The 19,532-nt window shown below is 46.4% G+C and overlaps 1 protein-coding gene across 2 annotated transcripts; it reads right to left on the bottom strand.

Annotated features, from left to right (window-relative positions):
* Nucleotides 1–401: 401 nt before the first annotated feature.
* vwf (von Willebrand factor) lies at nt 402–19,029 on the bottom strand. Of its 2 annotated transcripts, XM_062390325.1 has the most exons (53): nt 18,935–19,029; nt 18,777–18,828; nt 18,538–18,681; nt 18,199–18,301; nt 17,874–18,082; nt 17,460–17,581; nt 16,972–17,191; nt 16,773–16,895; nt 16,580–16,691; nt 16,456–16,502; nt 16,213–16,349; nt 15,999–16,137; nt 15,807–15,907; nt 15,515–15,710; nt 15,055–15,270; nt 13,939–14,185; nt 13,766–13,860; nt 13,059–13,210; nt 12,871–12,974; nt 12,650–12,788; nt 12,431–12,565; nt 12,191–12,337; nt 11,964–12,104; nt 11,658–11,756; nt 11,405–11,561; nt 10,418–10,585; nt 10,212–10,347; nt 9,823–10,132; nt 8,497–9,634; nt 8,311–8,415; nt 7,979–8,122; nt 7,756–7,899; nt 7,487–7,651; nt 7,154–7,200; nt 6,881–7,058; nt 6,461–6,702; nt 6,171–6,360; nt 5,735–6,079; nt 5,382–5,620; nt 5,096–5,198; nt 4,890–4,961; nt 4,399–4,503; nt 4,086–4,291; nt 3,765–3,914; nt 3,565–3,681; nt 3,121–3,301; nt 2,827–2,867; nt 2,621–2,737; nt 2,239–2,337; nt 1,288–1,416; nt 1,142–1,181; nt 956–1,053; nt 402–700 (listed from the first exon to the last, which is right to left on the bottom strand). In XM_062390325.1, exons 1-53 carry the CDS (start codon nt 18,938–18,940, stop codon nt 515–517), a joined length of 8,538 nt encoding a protein of 2,845 aa, XP_062246309.1. In that variant the 5' UTR covers nt 18,941–19,029; the 3' UTR covers nt 402–514. The 2 variants fall into 2 exon arrangements, with proteins under 2 accessions (XP_062246309.1, XP_062246307.1); XM_062390323.1 differs by lacking the exon at nt 18,935–19,029 and having other exon boundaries at nt 18,777–18,849.
* Nucleotides 19,030–19,532: the final 503 nt, after the last annotated feature.

Here is a 19,532-nt window from a genome sequence, read left to right as displayed (position 1 = left end):
TTAGTATTGCTGCATGATTTATCTTAAAGCACAGTGATGCTCACATCCACACCTACGGACAATTAAATAAACCCTAGTCTGCATGTCTTTGGATTGTGGGAGGAAGCTGGAGTACCTGGGGCAAAACCCGCTGAGATGGATGGAAATCATACAAACTACACAAAGCAGAAGACCTCAGCCTAACTGGGATTCAAACCTAGAACCATTTATTGTGAGACAACCACTGCATAAAGTGCCATCCCATGTACTATATAAATAAGGTTATTTTTAATGTTAAATTGTTACATAGCTAATCTCAGAGAACTGGAAAAACTGTCATCATTCTTAAATAACTCAAACATCTAAACAACAAACATTTCAATGGGAACATTCACGTGACAACAACACACGGACAATCAAAGTGGTGCTCACAGAAACTGGCAGGTTTGTTTTATTGTGACTTATGTCGCTGTTTTATACGGGTACATTTAACTCGGATACACACATACCATCTGCATGTCTAAGCTCTCTCGGTTTAGGTGCAGTGTTTGGACAGACAGTCGCATGCGGTGACTGACAGGACAGTGTGGTGGCTCCTAGTGTTGTTGGCACATAGGACGGGTACTCTGAGGGGCTCTGTCTCCACGGCAGCACAGCACACACACTCCTGCTCCACAGCGGCCCTCTCCAGGGAGTACATGGCCTTGCTGCGGCATTTGCCCTGATGGACGGACAGATGGACAGCACCACAGGGAGAGAGAAACGGCGGGACGGTGAGGGACAATGTTAGGATTTCACTGGACTTTGCAGGCTAATCCTCGAGGGAAAAACCTATTAATCATCTGTAAAAATATGTGTGTGCATGACTGTGTGTTTACTTGGTGGCCTAAATGAGCCTTTAGTCGTCAGGGAATGAATAGGTCTAAATAAAGTCCCCGAGGTGACAGCATGTGTGCGTGTGCGTGCAGTCTCTCACCTCACAGTAGTGCAATTCAATCTGCTGCTCTGATTGGCAATCGTCCACTTTGATGAAGTTAAGAGTTCCCACTGTCCTCCGACACTCTGGCTCCGTACCTTTGCAAAATCACACTCTCTAGTTAGAATCAGAGCATCCAGACGTGTCACAGTAGTCTGGTGTTGCAGAGGCCGCAGCTCAACTTACACATCTCACAGCAGGTCGTTCCAATCTGGCTGACTTTCCCCTGAAAACAAACAGAGCAGCAGAGAGAGTCTTTGTTAGTGTTTGTGGCAGACACTCAGCTGGGGGGAAGTGGGAACACTGTGAGATGGACGGTGTGCTCCTCGTACCCCTTCATCCAGACAGGCTTGGCGGTTAAACGAAGGACAGGTGGTCACTCTGGTCTGCTGGACGAGGTCTCCTTTACTGTTTACACCACAGGTATGAACGCTGCAACCGTCCTCCTTGGTGGTGTTCACCTGGAGGTAGAGATAATAGTATAGTATGGTTTATTACAGTACAGTACAGTAAACCATGATGTACTGGTGACAGTACATTTTTACATTAACATTTCATTCAGCTGACGCTTTTGTCCAAAGCGACTTAAATAAGTGCATTCAACCCAGAGGGTACAAACCCAGAAAAACATGAATCAAGAAAGTACCATTTTCTTATAGTCCCTGACAGTACTGGATTTGTCTATACTATACTGAACTGTACTATTCTATACCGTACTGCATTATAGTAAATTATACTTTACTACTCTAGTAGGTACAAACCCAGAAAAACATGAATCAAGAAAGTACCATTTTCTTATAGTCCCTGACAGTACTGGATTTGTCTATACTGTATTGTACAATACTATATTATACCGTACTATACTATACAATACAACAGTATACAGTACTATACTTGAGTGCACTATATTATACGCTGCTATACTATACTATAACATAATGCACTATAAAGTACTGTACTATGCTATACTATATAGCACTATACTATACTATAACACACTAATCATGTATATTGTACTGTACTGTCCAATGCTACACTATACATTTAGTTTAGTTAAATGCAGCACACACCAATCAGCCACAACATTCAGACAGGTAATTGTTTGGATGTTTTGAATGAAAGTATATCATGACATGTCAAATTATTTTTTATAGTAAACTGTATCATCGAAGGGTATATTATGATGCATGAGCCAGTCTGGATTAAAAGATAAGAAGATATTTTCTTGCAACAGTAACTGAGTGTGACATGATGTCTGGAGGCACCGACCACAAAGCACATACTTCCACAATGATTATTTTTCCATCGGGCTTCTGCAGGAAGCAGGCGGTGGGAACACAGCGGCCACAGCAAGAATCCTCCTCCTTCTGCAGAGTGTATCCCTGAAAGTGTTGCGGTTGATATCACAGGTTATTTCACGACATCACTGTGAATAGAAAATATATAAATGGTTGATATAAACTGATTAACTATTTACCTCTGCGAATAGAGTGACTCAGAAAATGATGTGGTCAAAATGTAAGGATGAAGAGGGAGGAGATTTGATGAGAGGATTAGAGAATATTTGATGAAAAGGATGAACATTAGAATGTATTGGTTAGTTATGAGGATAATAAACAATAACGGGAATAGTTAAAAAAATAATATCGAGGGAACGATGGTTACCATTGGGCAAGTGGGACATCTGAACCGTCTGCAGGATAGACTGTATTTATTGATAGCACCACGCTCTATCGTACACTCACAGTGTGTACATACATCCATCATCAGGCTCTCCCCTGCCTGCACAAACACACACAGATCAAGATGGATGACTGAAAGTACTATTCAAATTGTTTCAATATGAGGGTCCTGCTTTCTGCATGACTTACTCCGATCACAGTGTTGTTGAGGACACAGGCGTCCATGGGAGCTGTAGAAAGAAAGCACAAGTACTTTATTACCATTTATGAAAAGAGGAAAATAAACCCAAGCCTTTATAAGGTTGGATTCAGGGTAATAGACAAAACAAGGTGAGAGAGCCCCCAGCTGGACGGATACTGTAACTGCAACTCCTGACTCATAAAGCCAGCTTGCTGTACCAGATTCTATGGCTGCAGCTGTGTTTTCCTACCCTGTGTGTGTGTGTTTGTGTGTGTGCAATCTTCATATGCATGTGTGTTTACCACAGTGGCAGCGGGGGCAACAGTCCTGGGTGTCGCAGCGTAACTCGGTTCCCAGTGGGCAGGACGGAGTGTCCATGACGGAGCAGCTGACGTTGGTGGTGGAAACAAACACGTCGTCTTTGATTTTCACACACTGATTTAACACACATTTATCATGTGGGGACTGCCACACTTCACCCACCTGTACAAACACACAGGTGAGATCACAATCAACAATAAAATCAATACATGTTCAGATTTTTTCCCCTTATAATCTACATCCTAAGCAATTATGAGCGAGATGCACATGAAAAAAACACTTCTTATGCCATAACTTGAATAAAGTATTATTTTAATGAGTTTTGCCATGTAGGGTATTAAATATAACTGCCTTTAACTCCAACAGGAAATTAACAATTATATGCATATATTATCTGTATAAATTCTATTCATCTGTACACATACACTTCTGAGTCTTCCCCCGATTAGTGTGTCTCCTCGCATCGTTCCCCCTGACTCCACACAGCTGGTTGGTGAGCACTTCCCACAGCACGCTCCTTGTGATGAAGTGTAGGTTGAGCCCTTGAATGTACAACAAATACATCATACTTAATGGTAGCTAGAAACATAATGCATGCCTTGTTTAGTGTGTGTGTGTGTCTTACCCGAGGGCATGTCCGATCGCAGACAGGCGGAGTACACTGAGCGATGTGCAGGGACGTCTCTTTGTCCTGCAGCTGGGTGCAACTGCACTTCTCACATCCCTCCTCCCATCCACTGCCCACCGGGTGAATCACCCCACCGACCACACACACCTGCAGAGACACACAACCAGAAAACAGGACAGTGTTAAACAGTAACGGCACAGAAATGGAAACGAATGCATTGAAAGCTACACACGCACACAGACACACACACACAGACACACACACAAACACACAAACACACACAAACACACACACACACACAAACACACACGCAGTCACCTTGTCGGGCAGGCAGCTGGTCTCTGTGCAGCCACAGTCGTTGGTTGAGGAGGATGTGATGAACCCGGGGGGGCAGGTGTGTGTGGAGTCGTGGCAGCTGCACGCACATTCAAACGCATCACAGCACGTTGTCTTTTTCACTGAGAGCTGGCGATGTGAGGGACAAGTCGGGGGGGCTCGGAGAGGGCACTCTTCCTTTTTGCAGACTGAGACAGAAAAAAGAGTTTTTGAAGCCTCATAACTAAGAGAGTCAACATGGATGAGTTCTCTCTTTTACAGACTCTGTATATTAGAGGGTGAGTTGATAGCCTACCACATTTATGTATGGGCTGACATTCCCCCGGGTTTATCAGAACCACAGTCTGCCCATCCTCACAGCGCGGCACTTCAGGCGGGTCACACTTCTCTCGATCACACACTGAAAAGTCAGAGAGATAAGGTCTTTAGTGGATGTGCATGATGAAAACAGAGCATATAACTGCTTATACATTATCGAGCCGATATTTTTCCTTCACTATCGAGGTAGCACAGTTTTTTTTGTCTATTGCAAATAAATGATCTCTGGGTCTAAGTTTGTAGCATCAAAGCTGTGATGTTTCAGCTCCACCCTCTCTTCTGGGATTGACGTAGTTTCACAAACGCACTTTTTATCTGGAGGAATTAAATCTCAGAAAGACCAGCAATGACTTGTTCAACTTGAACCGCCAACACAATGGGGCTGATGCTAGATGTGCAAATAGAAGCTTTGCAATAACTATAATAATAATTGTTATAATAGTATGATATATAGTGTTATTTACTGACCACACTCATACTCTGGGCAGCACTTCGAACCCCTCTTCTCCTTCAGGACCTCACAGGCTCCACACACTGGATCTACACAGAGACACACACAGGGACAGCTCATTTGAAAGGTTTGTTTAAATCTGAAAAGCAAATAAGTCAGGCTTTTAAAAACCACAAAAAAAGGCACTATGAGTGAAAACAATAACAAGAGGACAGGTGATTACTTATGACGTCATTGCAGGGCCGGGCAGTGCAGTTGATGTGTTGTTGGTCCAAACACATGCAAATCAAACAGGGGTTCTCATCTGGTACCCAACTCTGCATATGCTGTAAAAACAAAAGAAAACCATATTAATTTTTTATTGGTTACATTAAACACCAGGGGGCGCTCACAGCACACTTTAATAGTGCACACTTCTTTTGCTTTGTTATGTGTTTTTCTGTCGTTAAGACGTTTGAATTATTCCCTCTCACATTCAGTCATGTTGTTCTCAATGTCATGTGTCTCACCGTATACGTGCGTCCACCGTGGTCGACACACTGGCTGCAGGCCTCTGGTGACACACACTGTCCGTGATGCAGAACCATCCCTCCAGTACAGAAACAGCCTTCAGTGGGCGTGTCCATGCAGGCTGTCGCGTTAGCCCTGGCAACTGACCAGTCACCACGCAATGTCTGTATGTTGTCACATGTTTGCACGCAACCTGTCATGCATGCGTAATAGTCCGTGGATCTGGGGCACGGGTATGCTACAACGTAAAACAGGGAAAAGTTTAGGTACACATTCATATTTGACATGTGTTTGTTGTTGCGTATGAACTGAAACATTAAATACTCAGTGCATAAAAAAAAAAGAGACTCACGGCAGAGGTGAGGTCTCCTCCAGTCCACACACACGCCCCTCTGTCTGCAGAGGCGTGCATAGTGCGTAATGAGCTCACACACATCTGACTCCATACATGCCTGCTCCTCACAGTTGGCGAGGAACACCTGAACGGGAACGAGATCGTGGCACGACTGAAACACCTCCGAGCGCAGGGCCTGACATCCCATAGCTGCAGCAGGCGCACACCTTTCAAGTCCCTGCCTAGGCAGACACACACTGCCATCGGCAGCCACAGTCCAGTCTGAGGTAAAGGCTAATGGGTCGGCGGTTGAGCTGCCGTTACGTAAAGAGAGGAGGCTCGCCTTATCCTCCCCACAGGCACCTGTAGGAAAGAGAAGTGTTGCACTTGTGATGGAAGCAAATAAGAGAAAGAGAAACAGGGGGAACGTATAATCGGGTGTTGTTTCTGTTACCGCAGAGTCCAGCAGTGTGGCTGGTGGTGGAGGAACTCCGCAGCGTGATGGTGAACTCGTTGTTCTGAGGTGTGAAAGCCACGACATAACCGTGGTCTGATTTCAGCTCCAGCATCACTCCGCCGTAACGCACCACTTCCAGACCACCAAACCGCCACGGCAGGGCAAGCTCTTCCTGGTCAATCACTGCCTACTCCGAATAAATCACACACACATACACTTTTATAGTAATAGTGTATATTTCAGTATCAGTCCAGGTATCTAAACCAGCAACACACACACACACATACCGTCATATCATCCTTCAGCAGCAGCTTATGTGCTCCGTGAATCACTTCCACTGCTTTCATGCAGACCTGATTGTAATTCTCTGCATTCTGACAAGGGCCGCTGTGGAGTTTGACCTCTGACCCTTCGCCGAGGCTTCTGCTGACAGTGAGAAGTATGTAGGAGCACGAGCCCTCCCCGTGCAGCCTGAGTGCCACGCCGTCAAACCTCACCACATGATTGGTGGAGCTGCCCATACACATGCCTGTCAACACACACCGGGCAGGAGCAAGAGAGTGTTGCACAGTAGTCAGGACAATGTGTGATCCTCCAGCATCATACCTATCAGCTTAAGTGGCTAACGTGCAATTGAAATACAGTAGATGAGTTAAATGTGATTGCTAGAAACTTTAATGTAAATCTGATTTTGATGATGCACATACAGGGGCACTCCCAGTGGCAGCCGCAGGCCTCCTGGACTTTGACGGGTGTTATGTTGTTTCTGCAGGCCGGTGGCTCCAGTCGGTCACAGCTGACTTTGTGATTCTGCACGGTCACCACCCCACTGGGACGGCACAGAAGAGAGTGGCAGCCGTCCTCCAGCAGCCACGACTCACCAGGCTGTAGCACACAAACACAGATCCAGTTGCACTGAGGATCGTTGAAGCCTGCTGCATTGATGTAAGTGGTTTTCAAACTTAACACACATTACTCACCTTTCTCTGAATTCCATTATCATCCACGCACACTCCTGGTGGACCAGCTGGGATACAAAGCACAGAACATCTCTACTCATGCCACCAATCAAGGTTATGGTTTTAAACCTGTCTGTTTGTTTGTTAGCAGGACGATTCAAAAGGTATATCCAGGATTACCAACCCTAGCTTTAAGGTGACTCTGGGCCTTAGCTGAGGTATGAGTTTTACTGATTTCCATTCTATTTAAAAATGTAAAATCCTTGTTAAAACTATAACAGAAGAGACAGAATTATTTCTTGTCTTTAAATAGTTATGCCAAAACAATCTAAGTGTATGTTCCTGTGTAAGCACCTCTGCAGATCCTCTCTGTGTAGCCATGGTCCAGGGTCAGCAACATCAGTAACTGATCCATGCTTCTCAGATGCAGGGTGTTGTCTTGGTTTCCATGGCGCCCCAGTATGCCAAGCTCACTGCTGTCATAGCTTGGTCCCACCCCGACTGGGAACACTGACACACCTGAGGGATGACACTCTTGTCGGTGAACTCTGACAGAGGAAGGTGAAGGACTGAATTCTGAACGGCGGCGTCTAAATTGCCTTTCTTAATCGCGGCTCCCTTACCTGCCACAAGTGCTTCATTAGCTGCCTCTTTGACATCATCGCTCGATTTGTCAGTCACCAGCATCACCACGGTCTTGGGGACGCCCACTCTTCCTCCACTGCTCGGTGAGATGGACATCCGCACGGCAAACTGCAGCGCGGACCCTGCAGATAGTCGGAATGAGCAGTTAAGCTACGTTTGAATCGGTGTCTGCTTTAATGTGTGTTAGTGTGTATGTACTACCGAGTGCCGGGGCTGCGCCGGTCCTGCTTGGGATGCTCTCAACAAGGTTCAGGAGCTGTGATTTGCTCAGCTCTCCCTTCCAGGTGAGCTCTGCCGTGTTGGTATCTCCATACTGAACCACACTCACCTGAGTGCCATTCAGACCTGCACTCACAAACAAGGTATTAAACTACTGGATCAATGCAGGGGAGGAAGATCGTAGTACTGTATACTGTATGTACCTTATGGATAGAACAGAGCATTGGGGCCATAATAAAAAACTGGAGACAGGTGGAACTAATAACAATACTTCACAACAGCTTTTCGTACTTTATATTCTGGGTGGAGCCTACCTATGTCAGCATCCTTGATGAAAGCTTTCACAAACGTCTTCATGTCCTCAAACTGGTTTCCAGCCTTCAGCAGGAACATCACATCCACAGGCTTCTTACACGGCACTGTGCAAAAACACATTCACAAATAAACAGCAGCTAAGGATCCCTTGTCGACTGAATGATTAACATGTCTGTCTTCCATACCTGAAGGTGGCAGAGTGGAGAGTGTTGGGGGGACCAGTGGTGGCAGTGTAGGGGACTGGGCCACCACAGTGGTGTGTATGATGTTGACTACACGGTGAATGACCGACGTCAGATTGTTCAGGTCAGTAACCATAATCGGACGATCAGGGTAGCTGAACTTCATCAAGTCACTCTCTTGCAATTTTGGTCCAACTCCAATAGGATACACTTTTGTGTTAGTCCTGAAGGATGGAGGGCGTGTCACCGTGTCAGTGGGGGGGTTTTCTGTCACCAGGAATACGAGCTGAGAAGGGGTGTGGCCACGTGGCGGCTTGGTGCTCGCTATGTCCTGGAAGACGGTGGAGATGACTGCGCCTGTGTTCGTCTTGCTTCCACCCCTCCAACGAATCTGCCTCAGTCGTTGCAGCAGCTGGGTCTTCTGTCGCCGCACTTCCCACCGACTGATCTCCACAGTGACTGTGACTGAGTATTGGATCACAGTGATGCGAACAAACTCCTCCTTTTCTGTCAGCTGTGAAATAACTTCCATCAGGAAGTGGAGCGACTTGTTAAAGTTGGCCTCACCAACCGAATCAGAGCCCTCCACTATAAACGTGACGTCATGGACAGGAGAAATGGGAGATGCCAGTGTGGTCGATGGAGAGGTGTTGTGGAGGTGTCGTGTGGGGTTTGGCTGCAGACCAGGAGCCAGGGTAGTGGTGGTCGTGAGCTGGCGAGTTTTACCCATGGGGGGCTTTGGCGCAGGAGGTTTTGGCTGCTCAGGCTCCAACCCCAAGGTGCAGAGGTAGTCTGACAGCTCAAACAGACGATCAGGCAGCTCAGCGGTACTGCTCAGCACGTAGGCCCTGTTTTCTGGGTTGGCCTTCGTTATTTCATTGATCTGACCCATGTCTACCCCAGGACCCAGCGCCACTGTCAGGGTGGTGATGGCTTTTCGACGGAGCATCTTGACAGTGCTGCGCATGGACCGAGGGTTGGCACTGGCAGTCAAGATGATTGCAATACGGCCAGCATGCTCACGCTTGTTCTTATCATAGATGTTGATTACCAGATACTTGATAGCCTCATCCAAGAAAGCTGCATCTCCCCCCGTGTAACGCAGATCATGCACAGTCTTCTTAAAGAGCCATTTCTGAACCTGCAGGCAAACGTGACGGAAAGAGAATCAGGATGATGAGGAAACCATGTTTGGATCACCACTGTTTATTTTGAGCCAGCGAAAAGGTTATTTCTGAGCTACAGGCACCAAGACACAGTATTCTAGACTTTTATGTGGAAATGAAAAAAATTTTAGTCGTTATTTTGTGTACAATATTCAGTATCTACCTGCAGGTCATAAGTCTTCACTCCAGAGTGGTAAAGCAGCACTGTGGCTCGAGTGTGAGCCGAGCCCATGCGAAACCGTTCCACCGCTCTCAGTATGAAGTCCTTGGCTGCCTGAAACTCCTCTTCGGTAAGAGCTTCCGAACCATCCAATAGGAATGCCAGATCCATGGCACGGTCACAAGTGCCCTCGGGCATTAATGTGGTGAAGGGCAGGGTCGTGAAGGCGCTGTAGGTTGGCGTTGGTGTGGGAGTGGTGAACGTGGAGAGGGAGGTGCAATCTTCACAGCTGAGGGTGTTGTTGTCACAATGACTGAAAGAAGAGAAACGTCAAACACCCGTAAACGTACAAAGAATCAAGTGCTGCAAAACGCTGAGTGACGCAACGTTACCATATTCTGCAGTGGTCTGGATCCTCATGGTTCAGAATGACCTTATTGCCGTGGGAGATCCTCTGGCCCTCATGGACACACACCTGACACTCAGAGGGATTCACACAGCGCATGGCCACCTCGTCCAGTAGTTGGCCTGAGAAAAATGTTTGTATTTCAACGTGTCCAAATACACCAATACTGTGAGTGTTGAGTAGTTGTCGTACCTGAGGGGCAGACAGCATGGCAGCCTTCGACACATGAGAGTGAACAGTGGAGGGGATCTGGGTGCTGGCAGGTGATTGGGCAGGCAGCACCACAAGTGTTATACCTCCACTGGCATGACTCCTCCCCTACGCCTGGGCTCCTGGGGTTCAGCTCCTCACAGCTCATGGCTAAGGAAACAAAGTGTTCAAATTAAAGCAGAGTTCTGGCAAATAAATGATACTTACAAAATCTTTTGGGATCTGTCCAGGCGATCACCTCCACTGGCATTAAAATGTAATCACATAGGGCAACTTTGACAGTTCACGAAATGTCTACTTGAAATAGTTTTTTTGTAGTTATTCAAAATAACAAAAAGTCTAAAAATGTGTCCAGTCAGTGGACTGGCACTATTGCTCCATAACATTACCTGATAGCCACTGCTGCTGTGTCACCACTTCCGGCAAAGAGATGTATTGGTCCGATTCGAAATGAAAGGACCATTCGTTCACACACACTAACATTTGTAAACATTACATGTCATTTAGCTGACGCTTTTGTCCAAAGTGACTTACATTTTTATTACACTCAACATTTATGTGGGGCCATGTAGGGGTTCAGTATCTTGCCAAGGACACTTAGGCATGCAGATGGGAAAGAGTGGGATTTGAACCAGCAACCTTCTTGTTGCAGAAAATACCTTAATTCTATTAAGCCTCTCACAAAATTGGACCTGACTAAGGTCTCTCTCTCTTAGTAGTAAAATCAAGTTAATTTTCTTCAAAAACAACCTCTAACATTAAAGAAGAGTTTCAGAATATTGCATCACATCTCATATGATCAAATTAATAACACAGACAAAACAATAAAAAGTCAATTCAAATTTAGACCCCGTAATGCAGGTAAAAGTTTTTTACAGAGACAGCCTAGACAAAATAGGCCAACTTCCGGTTCAGTGAGCAGAACAACAAACTTGTTAAAAAACGTGTTAAAAACTTGTTGACACTCACGGCACAGATCATTCGACCTCCAGCTGATAGCCACACCCCTCTCGGAACAAGCTTGAGCGTAGGCCGCGATGACGTCGCAGAAACACGCGCAGTCGCCCACTGACGGACAGGAGCACGCTGCCTCCACGCACATGTCCACATACGGCTCTGCATCCACCTGGAGACACACAGGAAAAGGTCAAGAAAAGACCAAGAGTATGATGAATGCACATGGTCTCATGGTGATATCTGGTGGGTCTGTTATAACACTCACCTGGCTGTTGCATTCTCTAAAGGGCGGAGCTGTGATCACACGACAGGACTGCTCCACTGTTACTAACTTGACAATGTTGTCGCTGCATGGAATCGGTATCTATACACACACACGCACACACACACACACACACACACACACACAGACACACATGAGCATGAACATGTATTGTATATTTCCCTGTTAAATCTTCATAGGTACAACTGATATGAGAATGGTACTTTTATAATTTCGTCGTCCTTGCACAATAACAAATAAAGTTCTTGAATCTTGAATCCGAGTTTTTCTAAATGTCTGAGACTTCACCTGTGTTACGTCGGCACAACTGGGAACCACCTTCCAGGAATTTCCAAAGTGTGAGAAGTCGACCTCGAGCTGATTGTTACTGCTCATCAAGTCGTTGTTGACGTTTCCATCAAAGTTACCACACAAACCGCACACCCGGCCCTACACACGAGGACAAGTATGGAACAAAAAGGTGAATAAAAACGTTTCAACCAGAACAAACGAAAAGTGTTTTCATACGCATGTACCCTGTACGTGGCTGAGATGTGGACCAGGAGACGGGTTCCCCTGTCCCAGCTGAGGGAAATGTGCTTCCCCAGCAGCAGAGTGTAAAACTGACCAGATCTCACAATCTCCACCTGTGAGCCCTGCAGCACCGGTTTCTTCATCTTCACCTGAATGAGAGAAAGAGAGAGTGATGGCCCGGTCCCACTCACATGTATACAATGTACTCCACCACCACATCCATGTGTCTCTGAGTTTGTTACCTCTCCGTGTTGCATTAAAATCAATCCTCCATTGTAAAAGACTGTGACAGATTTTGCACAGCGATGTCCCACAATTCCACAGGCCTCATTCTCCACCAGCACTCTGAATGAACCCTCTTCTCCATGACACATATCCTGATAAACGATAGATTAAGAGATTAATTATGTACATTTTTCATCTACAGTATATTAACAACAACAAAATTCTGCATCTCTTACCTGGACCAGGACATACTGGCAGAGGCCAGGAAATGAGAACTTGTGGCCATCAAAGGTGATGTAATGCCCCTCCCCCACCGTGCGGCACACGCCATCACACACCTTCTCTGTGCAGCGCCACTTCCTGTTCTCACACACACTGCAAAACCAAAAGTCTGTTGAGCAAGCACAGTGCAGGTATCACCCATCATAGACCCACACGTGCAAGCCAATCGTTTTACCAAGTGTTGCAGTCCACAGAGATGGCCTGTCCCGATGTATATGGTCGGTTGTTATGGTAACAAGGACACTGCTCCGGTGCAATGCAGTCTCTGCGGTGACGCACCTGAAATCAATCCACTCCATCTTAGATGTTTGGGGCTATATCTACAACACACACACACACACACAAAGGAACCACACCACTTACTGTGCCGGGAGGACAGAGGCAGCCGGGGATGCAGGCGAGGCTGACGCAGGGCAGGTCCAGGTTCTGGCAGGTTCTGGCACATTCCAGGCCTTGTTGTCCAGCATCACACTGAGCACGAAATAACGGAGGAGGGCACTGGGTGGACCGCCGCTCTGCATCAAGAAACACAACATGTCTTAGTTGAATTAGATTAAGTTAGCAATCAATTTCTTCAATGGAAAACATATTTGGGGCCCATAAGAAATTATTACCACCATCAAGAAGCTTATCTTTTTGCCCCTTTCTATTTAAAGCATCAGGCCAAAACTACAAAACGGATTTCCAGGAACATGGGCCAGGACAGATTGAAGGGTTTTATGTGTGGATCTGGACAATCTTTTTCTTTCACATTTCTTTTTTCGACTTTTTCACCTTCTTCCTAGAGAATAATTCATGGCTCTCGATGAAGAAAATCAAGTATATTTAGGGGAACACTATATCTATGACTGTGGGCATTTGCTGCAGCTTGATTGTGTTTAAAGGGAGTGATGGGCCTTGTGAGTGGGTGCGAATAATTACACTTTTTGGACAATCAGACTAAGGACAGACCCAACTGTTCACTGTGTAAAAGGGTAAATATACAGTTGAATACAGTCAATCAAATGAAAGATGTAACAACACAAGTCATTCAACTTTATTCAAAGGTCATAGGTCAAGTCTTATTTTACCTCTGGATGGTGCCAGGTCATCATCGTAGAAGAGGTCAGACAGCAGAGTGCTCGTTTCAGGGGAGCTACAGCGCATGGAGCCATTCTCACAGTAGCTACACACACAAAAAAAAGGTAAATTAATATAATATAATAAGATTCGTTTCTGAAGATACACACGCACAGTCACTGACCAGATACTGTTGTGATCTGCGTAGACGTCATTGGGCTGGTAGAGCTGTCCGTCGTGCAGGCAGGTGCACTGGTCGGCTGTCACACATTCTCCAGTGTCGCTCAGATACGTTCCACTGGGACAGAAACAGCCCTCTTCACAGACCCTCTCCCCCTCGCATCCGGCCTCAGCCCCAGACAGAGCACTGCACGTCCGGTCACACACACTCCCACAGGCCTCATACACTCGGCCTTCAGGGCACTGCAGCTCTGACAAAACAGGACCAGGCCCGCCCCCGATTACTCATCTGTTCTCAGTTCGGTTTGTATCTGTATAAACATGTGTAAACATCTTTTTTACACAAACAAGCTTTGAACCATCCTTTGAAATTATAATACGAAGAGATTATTCATGTGGATTTGACGTCCCGATCTTTACAGACTCAAAGTTAAACCTTACCGAGATTATAACTGTCTTTTAAATTGTTCCACAAAGCTCTACTCTGTCTAAAACTGCAGTGAAGCAGTCTTAAGCCTGAAACATGCTTCTGCGACTGCGTCTGCGTCTTTTCACGCCGCTGTGGCGCAAGACTCGTTTTCATTCATGCTTCCCCAACCGTTGCGCGTCTTAAAAGCAATTCCGCGCCAGAACACTAGGCGGAGTAATGCTTTTTGTCGAGACGACCTTAGAGACGCCTTCTTTCTTCTTCGTCGATTGTTTATTTACATAGCCACTGCGGCTCCTCGTAGCCTTTTTCTGGCGGACAAATCCGCCAGTCAATGACAGGTTATACAAGCTATCATACTATCGGATATATTCTGCCAAGTGCTCTTCTATTTGGTCCATATTCGTTCTTCTAAATCTTCCGTGATTTCTGCCGGTATTATGGGGCATGAAACCGGAAATGCAGCTCCAGAAGGGATGTAGAGCAGACCAATCACAGCCTTGCGGGCTGAGTGAGCTTGCGGAGCTTTGCCGTAAATTTTAGAAAAGGGGGTCGACACCCGTCAGCACGTAAGGAGAGATACATAAGCACGTAAGGGACCCGGAGGGCTCTTGCGCTTACGGGCCCGTGAAAACGCAGAAGCATGTTTCAGGCTTTACAGTTACTAGTGTGTGCATATGAATGTTTGGTTACCACAGAGTGAAGGAGACCTCCAGCTGAGCAGCACTCCTTTGGCAGCGCAGGCAGCCGTGTAGGCAGACAGAGAGGAGCAGAGACACTCCTCGCCGTCCACACACGCGCACACGTCGTAACGACAGAATCGCTGGAACTCAACCGGGTTCACCAGAAAGTGGCACGGACTGAACACGTCGGACATTATCACCGCACACGCCTCCTCTGCAAAACGTACTGAAAGGGGAAGGAGGGTTATAGTTATTTGTATTGGATCACATGTGTCTTTGTAATAATAATAATAATAATAATCATAATAATGATGATAATGATCACAATAACAATAATAAACATAATCATAAAACGATATCTCCGTTGCCTAGAATCATAAAATCACTTTAAAAATGGATCTGCAGCCAATGAAGGAAGGTTAGAATAGGAGAGACACTGAGGATTGACGAGTACATCTTAGTGAGGATACCTCTTTTGGGGTTCGTGGCACATGGGTCGATCTGATGTTTGTGCAAGGATTCACAGTCTCCATTGATCCTCCAGGACTGGCCGAATGCCTGAGGAGCGGCCTCCACCAGTCCAGAACCAGTCAAGAAGTCGTCACCTTGGTTGCCGTTGAAGTTACCACAGAGACCACATGTCTGGCCCGCCCATCCTGGTCCCAGCTGGGTTGGTAAAAACAATTCAAGACATTTGTTTGATTCTCTTTTTTTACACATATTATCACCGAACAAATTGTTTATCTTTTAAACATAATGCACCTTTAAGAGCACCCGGCCGCGCCCATCCCAGTCTAGACGCAGGTCATCTCCGAACTTGACGCGTACAGAGGACTGGACAGATCTCTGGATAAGCAGACGGCCTGGGAAATTGCCCAAGACAAGGTAATGAATCGTTGAATTCAACACATGTGGAATGTAACTCTAGTCCACTCATCTACCAACAAGGCGTACCATGATGCATTGGGGTCTGGATGTCCATGCTGTTGACAGAGACAACTCCGCCGTGCTTCAGCTTCACTGTCATGTCCTCCAGAGCGGGCAGGCTGAGCGTCACCGAGCGCGTGCACACGGCGTCCTGATCATCTGCACACTGAAACAATGACAGGTTAAAGAAAAGGCTAGTGGCAGCAAAGTGTCTGTTAAAGACAAGAAACACACTGATTACCTGCACATTCTCAATGATGACCGAAAAGCCGTTCTCTGTGCAGTCTCTAGCCAGCAGATACTGACAGTGGCCAGTGAAAGTGAAGAACTTGTTGTCAAAGGTCTTGAAGTGCGACTGTCCCACCACCAAGCACTCACCTACACACAGACAGAACAGACAGAACAGACACATATTAGAAACACAGCTAATTAATTAACCCATGGGGTAAAGTGCAAATCGACTCATGGCGTGGATCTCTCTCACCAGGGCAGCCTTCGTTGGTGCATTCCCAAGAACCGTGACGACACACGCTGCAGGAAAGAGACACACTTTAGAAACATTGTGAAAGTACCTCCTCTGTGAGGTGCACGCACGGCGCCCTTCTCACCAGGTGTTGCAGTCCTGGGAGATGGTGGACCCTGGAGGGAAATGTCGTCCCATGTGCACACAGGAACACTGAGATACCTCCACACAGCGATCACCATCCAGGACCTTGCCCACTGAAACACAGACACACACACCGCATCACAACGGCTGCCAGAGAGACCGAGGGAGAGGAGGTGCAGCGAGCGGGAGGTTACCAGGGCATGCACAGCCGTCCACACACTCCTCCTTGCAGACCTCCTGGATGTTGAGGCTGTGGCAGTTGGTGGAGCAGGACTTGGTGCATTCACTGTACTGCATCCCAATGGGACACTTGGGGACTGTTCGTGAGAAAAACACATATTATGATTACTGATTTTTAGGTTTCTATGACCCTTTGTTGACGGACACACTTACAGCACTGGCTCGCCTCCTGCCAGCCTCGCAGCAGGACTCCATGGGCGTGGCACGTGCGGGCGTACTCCAGCAGGATTGGACAGTAGCAGTCTTCGCCCTCCTTCTGGTCACAGTGACACGCCTCCTCCTGACACAGTACCAGGAAGGCCTCGGGAGAGACCAGGTGGGCACAGTGCAGGAAAACACTGGAGGTCTGCAACACACTGCAGCTGGACAAAATCTAAACATACACACACACACACACACACACACAGGTATTGAGCTACATAGAGAGGAATTTCATTATGGAAAATGTTCTTCATAAATACTGTCCTGCTTGATTAAAATATTAAACCTAAAGAAAGGACCTTTGATTGTTGTTGAATAAAAATCTCATTCACTTTGTATCGTCCCTGTCATATCTCGTCAGCTTTAAAAAAATTGCAGTGGATCAGCAGTATGGCATTCAGTGAGTAGGTTTAAAGATGGTTTAAAATTAAAATATTCACCAGTGGAGTCTCTCTGGTGTTGTTACAGGACCTGCTGAGCTTTGAAACACGTCGACAGGACTGCTCGGCTCCCTTCACTGCCCACGAGTTTGCAAAATCATAACTGTCCTCTGTTAGGAATCCTGAAAATACACATACACACACACACACACACACACACACACACACAGACACGCACACACACACAAATGAGTTGACAGATTTCTCCTTAATCTCATCCTACCACCACTGTTTCTCTTACCTTGTTATCTTTTCCTGTTCTAAATTGCTTCTCTTCCTGTTGCTGACCGGCGGTAACCCAAATCATTTCCTAAATTCCAGTAATAATGGAGCCTTCCTACAGTTTATTCACATAACCCTTACAGGCAGAGTTAAAGACTTTTGACATGAACCCATTTCCCCACGTGTACCCACCCTCTTGAGCGGTGTATTCATCAGCCGGTACAGAGTTGAAGTTTCCACAGAGGCCGCAGGTGCGGTTGGCGTGGTGCTTGGTCAGTGCCAGGGCGATGTTGGCTGCGTTATCGATGGTGACAGTGAATCCGAACTCCTCACTCCAGAGCTTATAGAAGCCCAGCTCAGAGCCCACAAACACAGCGTGAGACGCATAGGGCAGAGGCAGCCTGCAGAGAAAGGAGACACACATCAATCTCTGTGGATTTCTTTTGCAATAGTCTGAAGTGAACTTAAACATAACTGACGATTGTTTCATGACAACTTAAATATTGTATTACTCCACCTTGTGTCGCCTTGTGTGAGCCTGCCATTTACAGAGAGGTGCAACTCAAAGGCGTCTCCCAGATACAGAGTGACTCCTGTTCTTCTGCCATTGACAAAATCACCTGCAGATGCACAAAATGTTGCATTTTAACACAAGAGCCTGAAACAAACAAGCCTGTATTTTCAGACTGCATAACTTTAACAATGAGGATAAATAAGATTTGAAACTATTATAAAAGGTACAAACACTATTTTATATCAGAGTGAGTATCAAACTCCTGCACGATGCACAGTATGAGCCACCGTTAGAATTCAAATGTGCTTTGTTCTTTTATTGAATCGCCTGACTATGACTCACCCAGTAGAATGAAGGAGCGGTGGTTGCAGTCTCCAGCCAGTAGGTAGCTGCAGTCTCCAGGAAACTCGTACAAAACTCCATCAAACGTGTGAACGTGGTGTCGCCCGAACAGACTGCATCTCCCTGTCAGATCTGCAACACAAGCTGGAAAACACAACATAAACAAATACATATGAAACAGCTCAGATTTGTGTGCAAAGCTCAGAAAGAATGTGGACACCCTCTGATGTGACCCTCACCTGCCAGATGCAGGAGAATCCAAATCCCTGGCAAACAAGTCCTCATGCACACCTGAAACACACACATCTCCATTATCACCTACAAGCACATCGACACCATCCTCTGATGTCTAAATACCAGCTCCGTCTCCAGCTCTCCAAACTCCAGTCAGCCCTACCTCCATGGCTCCAGATGCAGGTGATTCACAGAATTGCAAAGAAAAAGCACACAATCCGCATGATGATATAATGTGATGCTCTACGTCGAACAGGCAAAACAGAGAAGACGTGAAACGCTGTTACAAGCAACCCCAATGGAAACTCTATTTTATAGCAAAGAATGTGTCCACCCACAGCGATTGTTGACTTTCGTTATAAAGGTCCCTCCCCTCGGCAGGTTATGTCAAGTGGGGCAGAATATCATTCTGTCCACAACTCGGTGCACTCAGACTGACACCATCAAACAGCTTCAGCAGGACAATACCAGGATATGCCCACTGATCGCCAGGCCATGTAATTAGTCTACACATGCATATCTTTGTCGGCGCCAACCCAAACAATTCTGGTGGAAAGCACACTTGCTGGAGCTATCTCACGCAATAACACTGCTTTGCTGGTGCCACATGGAATAACACATGACTCAGATGTGCCAAAAGGACACACACACATTAAACCACACGCACACTGGGAACGTGTAAGGATCAACACTCTCAGGTGCAAACTGCGTCTATGAGCTAAAACAGAAAGAACAGAGGAGGAGAGAATAACATCTCCTCC

Source organism: Platichthys flesus, chromosome 6 (genome assembly GCF_949316205.1).
Source record: "Platichthys flesus chromosome 6, fPlaFle2.1, whole genome shotgun sequence".
Lineage (NCBI taxonomy): Eukaryota > Metazoa > Chordata > Actinopteri > Pleuronectiformes > Pleuronectidae > Platichthys > Platichthys flesus.
The sequence above is the reverse complement of the archived record's forward strand: the minus strand, read 5'-3'. Positions and strand labels throughout refer to the sequence as shown.

What these genes read in the sequence shown, in the direction of transcription:
- vwf (XM_062390323.1), bottom strand. Translation starts at nt 18,849, where the DNA reads ATGGAGATGTGTGTGTTTCAGGTGTGCATGAGGACTTGTTTGCCAGGG. An exon ending in CGGCGCAGCCCCGGCACTCG is followed by an intron (nt 7,900 to 7,978) that starts GTAGTACATACA and finishes GACTATCTGCAG; the next exon opens with GGTCCGCGCTGCAGTTTGCC. An exon ending in TCAACAACACTGTGATCGGA is followed by an intron (nt 2,738 to 2,826) that starts GTAAGTCATGCA and finishes GTGTTTGTGCAG; the next exon opens with GCAGGGGAGAGCCTGATGAT.